At 32.9% G+C, this 14666-nt stretch overlaps 1 protein-coding gene across 1 annotated transcript in view; it reads right to left on the bottom strand.

Annotated features, from left to right (window-relative positions):
- Nucleotides 1-11620, bottom strand: part of futsch (microtubule-associated protein futsch) — a 135232-nt gene extending 123612 nt beyond the window's left edge. The window contains exon 1 of the mRNA XM_076403437.1: nt 11172-11620. Within this exon, the coding sequence (XP_076259552.1) occupies nt 11172-11322 (151 nt within the window). The 5' untranslated portion in view covers nt 11323-11620. The remainder of the gene's footprint in view (nt 1-11171) is intronic.
- Between the last annotated feature and the right edge of the window lie 3046 nt (nt 11621-14666).

The raw sequence follows: 14666 nt of genomic DNA on the forward strand, positions 1-14666 counted from the left end.
AAATCCACCAATTTTTTAAATATATTCGTTTCTTTGGCTAACTTGAAAAGTGGTATAAAAATTATGAGATTACTATTCGAACAAACGTAAAATTCTTAAAACCTATGATCATTGGAAAAAAAATAAGAAGGCAAATTCATTTTCAATATTTTTAACCTCTAAATCACTCTAAATATAAGTATTATAGGGTTAAAGAAACGTAAATCCATGTCAAATGCCTTTATTATGAATAATCCTGAAATATATATTATTTGGGAACACGTTCAGGAAACAACCTTTAACGATTAATCAAGTTCACATAATCACCAAGGTCATAGAAAAATCACTCGAAGAAAATAAAGTTTGTTCTGCAATATTTTTAGTTGTTACTCAAGCTTTCGATAAAGTTTGGCATGAAAGTTTAAAGCATAAGGTCAAAATACACCTAACTGACCAATTCTCAGACATTTTAGATTCATATATAACTTCAGAATCAAACAGGAACAAACAAGATTCTAACTTGAGGAATATACAAGCAGGTGTACCCTATGTAAGTGTATTGGGACCTGTCCTTTATCTGCTATACACTTGGAACTTGCCAACATTCGGTGGAAATGTTGTTACTATATTTTCAGATGATACTTCAATCCTAGCCATTGGAGGCCAAATATATTGGCTCGATCAGTGATATTAAACCCAAACGGAAGCAATGTGTTAAGAAAAAATTAGACTCAAAGAAAGACTCAAGCCAAAATACCAAAAAAATTTAATGATTATTGAGGAGATAATCAGCCCTGTCAGTATATAATAACTCACTATATTGCTTTACCAACCAGTATTGTAATCCGTGTGGACTTATAATGTTAAACTCTGTGGTTTTACCAGCCAAAGCAACATAAATATCATAGAAATATTCCAAAACAATGTACTGGACACCAGGACATATTCATAACAACAATCTGTATAAGAACCTAAGAAATTAACACAAATATCTTAGTGTTAATTTACTAGATAGCTCTAATAAATAATATAAAAATATATTAAACCTATTTTAATATACAGATATATATATATATATATATATATATATATATATATATATATATATATATATATATATATATATATATATATATATATATATATATATATTTACATTAATTGTATACATATTACACAATTGAAATTATTGTACAATTCATTCGTGCACCCAACTGACCCAGCACAGACTGTTACAAAAATGCGTCATACCACCTTAGACAATCCAACAGCGAAAGCAGTGAGTCATACACAAACGGATACAATAATAGTGAATAATAAAAGAGCACAAAAATATTCCCACCAATGATACCAGACGTATGTAAAAACAATATCCCAAAAAATAGTACTTAATACCAAGTGTTAATAAATATTAATGGAATATTAAGTATCTGACATATCGGCCATAATCATATCTCTGATATTATTCGGTATCGCTTGTTTTTTCATCAGAATAGTTAAACCCAATTTCAATATTTGATGAAAGATATCGGCGATATTTTTAGAACAACCCAATTTTTTGTATTATTAACCCATTCATAATAAATTCGTGTATTGATTTCATAAAAAGAAATTCTATTCCCGATAATCAGTCTTTTATTCTCTAATATTTCCGATAATAGAGAACTTTTCCTCTTAATTAGCGTAGTTAGTTTCTTCTTCTTTCGTCAGTTTCGTAGTTTTATATTAATTAATATAGGAAACCACTGCTATAGTCTATCCAAAGTTACTTTGTACATACGTCATCGAGATGTTTAATGTATTGCCTACTGTAATTTGTAAATTCGTTTTACAATCAGACAATATCTTCCTTTTCATTTTATTCTAGTAAAAAGAGATACAATGCTGTGTGATAAGTACGAACGATAAACAAGCCTTCCACAATCGTGCGGTTGTCAAACGTATGCAAAATTCTTCAAAACCATAGTGATAAGAAGTTATAAACCGGCAAACGTTATTTTAATGCTTTGTTTGCTTTGATAAATTTCGAATCGCATGCATGCTGGAAACAGGAAAGATTAATAACACCTTCAGTTTGGATGAACCCCATTATCAGACACATCTGAAAAGAAATTAACAAATGATGGAATTGTGAACAAATGATAGATAGACTGAGAATTAACAGATTAGTTTAAGTTTCTGGATATGATATGATTCAATGCTGCCAATTTATAAGACAGACTAAATGAATCTAAATGAATGAGAAAGGCAAAATGTCTTTACAAGGAAACACTGTATTGAAGGACACAAGATACATAGCAATCTTTTAGCCTACTTTTAGCGATCTTTTTGTAGTTATGATATATATGGAGTATTTATGATTGCGTAAAAATCTCTCTAGGATCTTCTTTTTGAGAATCGGTCTTGGTTTGTCTAGTCCAACAAAAACACCTTCCTTCATCTTTACGTCTCAGATGATTGGAAACCTTGAAACCATTTATTATATATAAAGCAATCTGCATCTTTGGGAAATCATTTTACAAGTTGCTTCATCAATCCCAACTTTATGTACAGCGGTTGTAAAATTACTTTATGATGATGTACCAGTGTTTATTGGAGAACGTTCCTTTTACCAATTTAAGCTCCCTTGACAACCAACTTTTTTGATCCAGATGTTTACTCAATCTTTGCTATCCCATAGGCTCAAAAATTATGGAAATCCAATAGACCAGCCATGGTCTTCATTCTTTAATTTGCGAAGAACCAATTCCAGTTCGTGTACGTTTCTTTGAGGTGTACGAAATGACCAACTGTAATGGCTATTTTTAATGAGAAGACACCATTGTGCTGTATAGTATTGGATCTTAAATTAAATCAGTTAAAACACTCAATCATCTTTTTTGCTGCAGATCTTAGTTACTGTTGCTTTTTTCATGTTTTTCCAGGTGAATTTCATTAATCATTGATATACATACCGGTTGCCACTTTTTTGATAAAACCGAAATCCTTTTACTGGAGGATTTCTGACATTTCTGGGCGAAAAATGAAACAATTTATTTATACAAACTCACACTCTCTTCAAGTCAGCTTAAAATGTCAAGAAAGTTTGACAGAAACCGTGCAAAGCAGCTCATGAAGAACAGCTATTTTGGAAATTCAACCAAACCAAACCTTTACCATGACCTTCCTTCGCATCATCGATTTTGTAACGATTCTTTAGGTTTCGACTACAATACTGCACGAATTCGTATTCGAAAATACAGTTTGGAATTTCCATGTTCAAAGCACAATAACTTTGAACCGACTGAAACAAAAGACGCGACCTTTACATCTAGATTATAACCGTAACTTTTTAAAACAAGCTATAATATGGCATAATTGAATAATTAATACTAGAGATATCCGACTTTAACGCCAATTAGGAAAAATCATAATTACGTTTTTCCTACCCTTTCATTATTATTTCAACTTATTTTTCTCTATTTTAATTGATGTCATCTAAAAAGTGTGTCTTTACCCATGTTTGTAATTCATTGTTCCTAATGTTACAAAACTTTCACTCATAGTTACTGGTATAGAAATCACGAAATAACAAAAAATTAGTATAACCTATATTAACTGCAGCTAGCCGTTTGATGAAACAGAATTTTCTTCTGAGATCAATTAGTATTTATAAATTTAGTTACTTACTAGAAAATTCTCGACATTTTTCTAATAAAAACAGTATAAAATCCCTACAAAAAGATCATTTTATATCGCATGTTATTGTTGTTAGTTATCCGCAATCATTACTAAATAGAATAGTTAGCAGCTTGAGACCGTCTAATTTCAGGCCACCACCCAAACAACTCCCCTTCTCCATTACTCATCATAAACGGCCCAATCACGATAGTTACTGGGTTTAACTTTTCTATGGGTTCACGGACACTATCGCTGTACATGATCGGAATAGACTGGGGGGTGAAACTATCTCCCCCACTTCCGGAGGGTAAAAATAGAGCCGATATCCTTTTTATAAACAAGGGGTGTTTTTATTTTCCTGGAAACGTATTAATAGATCCGTTTTTTTGTTTTATGGGATTTGAGAAATCAATACATTTCCCATACAAGCTTTAGTTGAACATACGCCATATAATATGGTTTAAAGCAACCCTATTAAGGGATTATATCTGGCAAGTTACACGGAAACATATATAGACAGAATACAGAAATGTTTTCAAAATGTATTGACTCTTCATACCTTTGGCGCAATGTATGTGTATATATGAGTATCAGTGCCAAAATACCCTCTGCAGTTGCCATACTTCAACTGTGATCTTAGATAGACTGTTGAAACAGATTGAAAAAAAATTGTTCTTCATTCTCCATCCTATGTAGATTATGAAAAAATATGTTTTTGTTTTCAGGTATTTTCCTTGGAGTACTGCATTAACACACATGAAGAAACACACATTCCTATCAAACACTGCAATATTCCAAGGTGAATACATGGTCAAAAAGTTCCAGTCTTGGCTGAGAAACATGAAAATGTCATCAAACATCATTCGTGACCAGAAAAACTGCCAAACTAAAACACAAAATAAAATAAATATTGTATATATGTTAGGTGCCCATCTTATTTTGTCCATCCTCTGTATATATACATATTCTTTATTTGAAAATCTACTTATCTTCGAACCCTTTTTTAGCACCAAACAAATACAGCCCCTTAATATATCATACCCCTACTACTTTTCTCTTCTGAAATTATATAAGGAATTATTTAAAAAATCTAACTACTTGTAATATAATTTAATATAAAAAATGCTGTTGCTCAAAAAAACCTAAGTTGATTTATACCAGTATTGCTTTAACATAATCGCTAAGCTGAATAAGCCATTCGAAATTGTCCAAAATTTTACCAAATAATTTAAAATGCTAAAAATATGCATCAGCATAAGAACTGGCCAAAATAACAAGGATGTTTTTTTTCATTTCATAATTTTTACGCAAATATTGCAAGCTATAATGTGATATGCAATCTGCTCGATGCTGGACGTATAAAGACTTTTTTAAACACAGTAATATTTACTTTATGATGCAATATTTTAAAATACTGATGTGCTGTTGCGAATATTTTGTCAAATAATTTTTGACCCACATAGTCGCATAAGTAAAAATTCAAAATCGACTGTATTGATTTTAATTAAACATACTTAATAGTAATTATGTTATTCCATTAAACTGATAAAGAAAAAATTGTAAAATAATTGATTAAAGTTATAGTATCATTACGGCTATTTAACTTTTTTGCTATATATTGTTTTTGTTATATTTTGGAGGATCCTTTTTACCAACTAGGGTTTATCTGGACTGGGCCTACTACTTAATGTGAGTTTCGAACCACAGCCCTCGACCTAATGGCTGGTGAGTGACCAACTTAAACTTAAACTCAATTCAGTCCATTTGACATGGAAATCGATTTGGAAGATAAGAGATTAATATTGTCCAAGGCTAGGATATGGTAAAGAAGGTTCGAAATCCTGAAACAACTTTTGATGAAAAAAATGTTTGCCGAACAATGAGCCAAAATGGTTACAACAATAATGGGAATTATTTTTATCAGTTTGGAGGTTTTACCAATTTCTAGATACTAACTCATTCATAATGATGAAGTATTCAAAAGTATTTTTGCTCGAAAGTTAGTGAATTTGAATTCATCCGTCATATAAAATGTTCTCTTTGAATAACTTGGAAACAAAGACTGAATTTAAAAATCGAAAATACATTTTAGCTGCAAACATACTCAACTTAGTATATATAGAATTATTCAAATTTCGTCATTTTTGAACAAAATAGAACTTATTAGAAAGAATTGGAGGATTTGATTTGGAGGTACTTGAAAAAATGAGATTTCTAAGTACAATTTAATAATTATAGTTGAAATTATACCATTCATTGATGGTATAAAATCAGTATGATGCTAAAATATTAACGAACACGTTCTAGAAAAGATGAGAAACTATTGAGATGTCTTGTCGAAGTAATACACTTAAAGAACAACCATTTTCTATATATACATATATATAAAGAAAATGCATTTTCAGTGTAGGTCAGTACAGGTCAGGTTATTAGCGCTGCAGGTCGGTTCGTAAAAACAATACACAATTTCTGTTACACCAATTAGCGTTGGTGATTTTTTTACGCTTTTTACAGGTTTATATGCTCCATTAAATCAGACCTTATAAAAAAATTGTTTTTCGATCACTATTTCCGCGAATATGAAATTTTACAAGACCAGTTTTTCTGTTTCTGCCTCAGTAGTAGATCGTAGATTGAACTCTAATAATATTTGTATATATACTTATATTTAGTGTTCAGGATTCTCGAACAATCTTTCATAGTTGGTCAGCGACTATTTTTTACTACCACTACTCACGATTCTATATTAAACTGTCTACAAATAAATATAAAAATATTTGCTTCGAAATAGAATTTTGATCGAAAGGTTTTGTCAAATTTAAGTTCGTAATCAATAATTATTTCGGTAGTCGATAGTCGATGGTGATGAATTGGTGGTGGTGCTACAGAACTGTCTAGAAATGAATATAAAGATATTTCTTTCTGAGTGAAATTTTCATGGAAAGGTTTTATCAAATTAAAGATCGTAATCAATAATTATTTCAGTAGTCGATAGTCGATGGTAATGAACTGGTGGTGGTGCTACAGAACTGTCTAGAAATGAATATAAAGATATTTCTTTCTGAGTGAAATTTTCATGGAAAGGTTTTATCAAATTAAAGATCGTAATCAATAATTATTTCAGTAGTCGATAGTCGATGGTAATGAACTGGTGGTGGTGCTACAGAACTGTCTAGAAATGAATATAAAGATATTTCTTTCTGAGTGAAATTTTCATGGAAAGGTTTTATCAAATTAAAGATCGTAATCAATAATTATTTCAGTAGTCGATAGTCGATGGTAATGAACTGGTGGTGATGCTACAGAACTGTCTAGAAATGAATATAAAGATATTTCTTTCTGAGTGAAATTTTCATGGAAAGGTTTTATCAAATTAAAGATCGTAATCAATAATTATTTCAGTAGTCGATAGTCGATGGTAATGAACTGGTGGTGGTGCTACAGAACTGTCTAGAAATGAATATAAAGATATTTCTTTCTGAGTGAAATTTTCATGGAAAGGTTTTATCAAATTAAAGATCGTAATCAATAATTATTTCAGTAGTCGATAGTCGATGGTAATGAACTGGTGGTGGTGCTACAGAACTGTCTAGAAATGAATATAAAGATATTTCTTTCTGAGTGAAATTTTCATGGAAAGGTTTTATCAAATTAAAGATCGTAATCAATAATTATTTCAGTAGTCGATAGTCGATGGTAATGAACTGGTGGTAGTGCTACAGAACTGTCTAGAAATGAATATAAAGATATTTCTTTCTGAGTGAAATTTTCATGGAAAGGTTTTATCAAATTAAAGATCGTAATCAATAATTATTTCAGTAGTCGATAGTCGATGGTAATGAACTGGTGGTGGTGCTACAGAACTGTCTAGAAATGAATATAAAGATATTTCTTTCTGAGTGAAATTTTCATGGAAAGGTTTTATCAAATTAAAGATCGTAATCAATAATTATTTCAGTAGTCGATAGTCGATGGTAATGAACTGGTGGTGGTGCTACAGAACTGTCTAGAAATGAATATAAAGATATTTCTTTCTGAGTGAAATTTTCATGAAAAGGCTTTATCAAATTAATGATCGTAATCAATAATTATTTCAGTAGTCGATAGTCGATGGTAATGAACTGGTGGTGGTGCTACAGAACTGTCTAGAAATGAATATGAAGATATTTCTTTCTGAGTGAAATTTTCATGGAAAGGTTTTATCAAATTAAAGATCGTAATCAATAATTATTTCAGTAGTCGATAGTCGATGGTAATGAACTGGTGGTAGTGCTACAGATCTGTCTAGAAATGAATATAAAGATATTTCTTTCTGAGTGAAATTTTCATGGAAAGGTTTTATCAAATTAAAGATCGTAATCAATAATTATTTCAGTAGTCGATAGTCGATGGTAATGAACTGGTGGTGGTGCTACAGAACTGTCTAGAAATGAATATAAAGATATTTCTTTCTGAGTGAAATTTTCATGGAAAGGTTTTATCAAATTAAAGATCGTAATCAATAATTATTTCAGTAGTCGATAGTCGATGGTAATGAACTGGTGGTGGTGCTACAGAACTGTCTAGAAATGAATATAAAGATATTTCTTTCTGAGTGAAATTTTCATGGAAAGGTTTTATCAAATTAAAGATCGTAATCAATAATTATTTCAGTAGTCGATAGTCGATGGTAATGAACTGGTGGTGGTGCTACAGAACTGTCTAGAAATGAATATAAAGATATTTCTTTCTGAGTGAAATTCTCATGGAAAGGTTTTATCAAATTAAAGATCGTAATCAATAATTATTTCAGTAGTCGATAGTCGATGGTAATGAACTGGTGGTGGTGCTACAGAACTGTCTAGAAATGAATATAAAGATATTTCTTTCTGAGTGAAATTTTCATGGAAAGGTTTTATCAAATTAAAGATCGTAATCAATAATTATTTCAGTAGTCGATAGTCGATGGTAATGAACTGGTGGTAGTGCTACAGAACTGTCTAGAAATGAATATAAAGATATTTCTTTCTGAGTGAAATTTTCATGGAAAGGTTTTATCAAATTAAAGATCGTAATCAATAATTATTTCAGTAGTCGATAGTCGATGGTAATGAACTGGTGGTGGTGCTACAGAACTGTCTAGAAATGAATATAAAGATATTTCTTTCTGAGTGAAATTTTCATGGAAAGGTTTTATCAAATTAAAGATCGCAATCAATAATTATTTCAGTAGTCGATAGTCGATGGTAATGAACTGGTGGTGGTGCTACAGAACTGTCTAGAAATGAATATAAAGATATTTCTTTCTGAGTGAAATTTTCATGAAAAGGTTTTATCAAATTAAAGATCGTAATCAATAATTATTTCAGTAGTCGATAGTCGATGGTAATGAACTGGTGGTGGTGCTACAGAACTGTCTAGAAATGAATATAAAGATATTTCTTTCTGAGTAGAATTTTCATGAAAAGGCTTTATCAAATTAAAGATCGTAATCAATAATTATTTCAGTAGTCGATAGTCGATGGTAATGAACTGGTGGTGGTGCTACAGAACTGTCTAGAAATGAATATAAAGATATTTCTTTCTAAGTGAAATTTTCATGGAAAGGTTTTATCAAATTTAAGATCGTAATCAATAATTATTTCGGTAGTCGATAGTCGATGGTGATAAACTGGTGGTGGTGCTACAAAACTGTCTACAAATGAATATAAAAATATTTCTTTCTAAGTGAAATTTTCATGGAAAGGTTTTATCAAATTTAAGATCGTAATCAATAATTATTTCGGTAGTCGATAGTCGATGGTGATGAACTGGTGGTGGTGCTACAGATCTGTCTACAAATGAATATAAAGATATTTCTTTCTAAGTGAAATTTTCATGGAAAGGTTTTATCAAATTAAAGATCGTAATCAATAATTATTTCAGTAGTCGATAGTCGATGGTAATGAACTGGTGGTGGTGCTACAGAACTGTCTAGAAATGAATATAAAGATATTTCTTTCTGAGTGAAATTTTCATGGAAAGGTTTTATCAAATTAAAGATCGCAATCAATAATTATTTCAGTAGTCGATAGTCGATGGTAATGAACTGGTGGTGGTGCTACAGAACTGTCTAGAAATGAATATAAAGATATTTCTTTCTGAGTGAAATTTTCATGAAAAGGTTTTATCAAATTAAAGATCGTAATCAATAATTATTTCAGTAGTCGATAGTCCATGGATGGTAATGAACTGGTGGTGGTGCTACAGAACTGTCTAGAAATGAATATAAAGATATTTCTTTCTAAGTGAAATTTTCATGGAAAGGTTTTATCAAATTTAAGATCGTAATCAATAATTATTTCGGTAGTCGATAGTCGATGGTGATAAACTGGTGGTGGTGCTACAAAACTGTCTACAAATGAATATAAAAATATTTCTTTCTAAGTGAAATTTTCATGGAAAGGTTTTATCAAATTTAAGATCGTAATCAATAATTATTTCGGTAGTCGATAGTCGATGGTGATGAACTGGTGGTGGTGCTACAGATCTGTCTACAAATGAATATAAAGATATTTCTTTCTAAGTGAAATTTTCATGGAAAGGTTTTATCAAATTTAAGATCGTAATCAATAATTATTTCGGTAGTCGATAGTCGATGGTGATAAACTGGTGGTGGTGCTACAGAACTGTCTACAAATGAATATAAATATATTTCTTTCTAAGTGAAATTTTCATGGAAAGTTTTTATCAAATTTAAGATCGTAATCAATAATTATTTCAGTAGTCGATAGTCGATGGTAATGAACTGGTGGTGGTGCTACAGAACTGTCTACAAATGAATATAAAGATATTTCTTTCTAAGTGAAATTTTCATGGAAAGGTTTTATCAAATTTAAGATCGTAATCAATAATTATTTCGGTAGTCGATAGTCGATGGTGATAAACTGGTGGTGGTGCTACAAATCTGTCTACAAATGAATATAAAAATATTTCTTTCTTAGTGAAATTTTCATGGAAAGGTTGTTTCAAATTTGTGATCGATATTGAAATTCTTGACCATTTTAGCGTATTAAAGACAATCAATACTTTTATGACAATTAATTTGATTAAATTTTATAGGTGCAGATCAACTTTTGTCCTCTGTGTCGGTAAAAGAATGCGCAGGAACTTTTCAGGTCATGCGATAGACAATCGCGTTAGGTTTTTTTCCTGCCTTGGTTTTCTAAAAGACCGCAATTTTTCATTCTGAAACTGGGTGAGAACGGAAGAACGCTACAAACAATGCAATGCGAGTTAATTAAATAGTTAATTATCGTTTCGGCGATGATGGTTGTTAGTGGCGCTAGTCGTAGACAATTCGCCTTATAATTTTCAAAAAATACCCCGAGAAAATTAATTGGAACATTTTTCGGGGTGTACGATGTTGGAAAATAGTTGCAATAGACAGGAATTACGCAAAATCAATATTAGAACATCGTAATCGTGCGCAGTTACCATCCGGCTTTTTTTTCGGACACATTTTTTTTTCGGATTTCGATCTTTTTCTCTCTCCTATAAGTACAATGACTTACCTTTGGCGATCCTCTGGAGTATGATGTCTTTGTGTTCCTGCGAATGGGGCTCTCCGACTACCACGAGCAAATAGCACCCGGTCAGGGGACTGGGAGGGGGCGGTCCCCCCTTATCCTCGACCCCCAAACTACTCCCGTTTACGGTCTCCATCTACCCTGTCGTACGTTTCCTGATACGGGAAAAAATAATAGTACCGTTCCTTCCCTTCCGTCACAGCCTCGGTTAAATGTCTCAGTAAGTCTATCGTCTCCCCTCTCTCTCCACCCCCCGATTCGATTCGATATATCGGAAGCGTCTCCCTGACTGACGGTGTGTCGTCTCTCGGTGCCCCACGGGGGAGCCCCCTTCTTCGCCTTGTCCCCCCCAAAGAGTGTGATGTGATCCAGCCGGTGGGTACGTTCGACGCGGCAGAGCACTTCGACTGGGACGACGGTCGCGGCGAGAATGAGGCCCCGTCGGCGGATTGCGCTATGCGGCGTTGGAACAGATCTCCGCTCTCTCTCTCTCCCTCCCCGACGGGTTCGCGTCCCCACCGCCCCGCGCAACCGCGACTCCCCTTTCGGCCGTCCGGATCGACCCTTTTCGAAACTAGGGGGGCTGCTGCTCAGCTGACGCGTGCGACCGGACGGGTGGCACGTTGCCGGATCGTGTGGGCTCTCCCGCGATCTCCTGCCGGCGACGCGCGGTCGATTGTACTGACCTACGGCTTGCCTAAGTACCTTTCCCGATAAGGGACGGGCGATTTCCGACGAATATGTTTCCGATACTAGAGTGTTCTTAGTATTGTTAGGAATCATCAGATTATAGCTGTTATATCTTAACACTCTTATTTCCATTTTAACTAGCAGTGTTTCGATGAAAATTAATAGAAAATTAAGCACTCCTTCCAAAACCCCCTTAAAAATAAAGGAATACATTTAACAGGTCAATTGAAAAGTCCCCGGCCTACCATAGTAAAACATATTTTTTTGCCAAAATTAATTTTTATTATTTAACATAATTTCCTTCAAGGGGTGACCCTCCAACTTTTCGATTGTATTTTTGTAGTACGATTTGTCTCTTGCTTCAAAATAGGCCTCAGTTTCGGCGATCACCTCTTCGATCATTCGACGAAAATTTCTTCCCTGCGAGCATTTTTTTGATATCTGAAAACAGGAAATAATCAGACCTGGAGAATACGGAGGATGAGGAAGCTATCCCAATCCCAATTCATGGATTTTTGCCATCGTTTTCACTGACATGTGACACGGTGCATTGTCTTGGTGAAGTAGCACATTCTATTTCTTCAAATGCGTCCGTTATTCGGCGATTTTATCCTTCAGACGGACCAATAACATTATGTAATACTCGCTATTCACATTCTTTCTTTTTTCAAAATAGTCAATGAAAATTATTGCATGCGTATCCTAAAATAGAGACGCTATAACCTTGCCAGCCGACTATTGTGTTTTCCAACGCCTTGTAGCGGGTTCATCGTGTGAAGTCCAATCGATCGACTCGGCGTTGTTTTTGATCAAAACTGACTTCCGAATGATATGATGGAGTGTCTGCTATTTCGTTTCATTTTATGGATTTTTTTAATGTTTTTGTCGGTAACAACCTCTTTTGGGCGTCCACTGCGTTCACCGTCTTCGATGCTCATTTCACCACGTCTAAACTTAGCATACCAATCTTTGATGGTTGATTTTCCTGGTACAGTGTCCGGAAGCTCGGCATCAAGTCTTTTGAGGTCAAGGTCAAGTTTTTGCTTCAACTGTATTTTTTCCCTTCAAAAAACAATATTTTATCAACAAGCGAAATTACATTTTATCAATTTTTTTCACAATAACAAAAGTTGCTTCACTCAAAATGCTATAATTTACTTAAATTACAAACTAATACTCGGATAGCTGTCAAATTTATACACGCATCTTTTGAGGGTTAGTGTTTTAACTAAAAATCATATGGATTTAATTCTAGTAGCGCCATCTATGTGTCAGACCGGGGACTTTTCAATTGACCTGTTATATAGAATGTCAAATGCCTTATAGCTGGGCTTTAACTATAGTCTTCATTCGTTTAGTTTTAAAGTAAAAAATTAATTTTAAAAAATAAAGCGAACAGTTCGACAATCGAATTTTAATTGTATATTTATCATCATCTTGAAATTAAACATATTGTTCATATTGTATCTGAGTTTACAGTCACATTTTATCATATGCCCAACGAAGAGGGCGGAGACAAACTAGTATTAATATAAATTAGGCAAAAATGCAGTTCCTCCATTGCTGGTTAACGACCTTCGCTATATTAACAGCTGTTTTGTTAATTTCATGTGTCCCGTCACATCAGAACATACCAGGGATTCTCTAAAAATTAAATGTATATAGATTATTTAATACAAATAAGTTTTAATATTTTCAATGCAATAACTTCAATTGCAGACTTTCCTCAGTGATTTTATCATTTAACTAGAATAATTGACTGACTGAATGTCTAGTTTTACTAAAATTATAATGTTAACAAATAATTGTTGGTATGAGTAACAATGGTACTAATAGTTTCTAGAAACAAGGATTTGTGGGATTGAGGATTCTGTCGTTTTAGGTTCCAGTAACCTAAGAGTTTCTAAATTAAGAGATATTGAATTAAGATAAAATTGAATCGGTGAACTTCGTATTATCTACATCTACCTTACAATTCTTTTCAAACTATAACAAACGATCTCCAAACTTCCAAATTTCAAACTCATCCATAAATATTTGACTACCAACAAAAATGTTGATTTCCTTTAACAGTAAAACTATTAACGACATTCAAAATAATATTTTGTATAAGAAAACAACTTACTATTTTCCTCCCAATTATTCCATATTTTCTCAATATATTAACAATATAAATAAAAATATATTAAATAAAATTATATATGTTAAAATATGTTATAATAAATATATTATATTAAATAATCAGTTGCTGGCTTCGTTGGAGCAGTGGTAAAGGCGACAGGAAAGCAGGTGATACTGTTGCGATAGTCGCGAGTTCGAATCCAGCTATTGCATGGTCGTTAATTTATATTTGTGAATGTTTAACATTTGTGATTATCCTTAGGAAAGAGTGCAAAATCCGATAAGGAAAATCATCCCAGTCACGCCAGTAACCAGGCTGCGTAAAACCGGATGTCTTCTGGGATGATTTCTAAGTTGGTCACTCGCCAGTCAGTAGGCTTAATGTCGAGGACCGTAGTTCGGAGCCCACGTTAAACCGTAGGTCCAGTCCAGATAAACCCTAGTTGGTCCGACGGAGACTTTAAAATATTTTTAAAACAGTATTAGTTAATATACTATATTAAATTTATGTTATATGTTGGCTATTTGGATTCAATTACTTCTATATAAGCTAATGTATAAGTGAATATAAACATATGGCATTCAGAGTAATTTGGTTTGATACTGTAGATGTAATTTTGACACGGTTAGAGCACAACAAGTTTATGTTTTTGATATGATTATTAACTT

Source organism: Rhynchophorus ferrugineus, unplaced genomic scaffold, assembly GCF_030347505.1.
Source record: "Rhynchophorus ferrugineus isolate W39M unplaced genomic scaffold, kcgeb_rfMv2 rfM4, whole genome shotgun sequence".
Taxonomy (NCBI): domain Eukaryota; kingdom Metazoa; phylum Arthropoda; class Insecta; order Coleoptera; family Curculionidae; genus Rhynchophorus; species Rhynchophorus ferrugineus.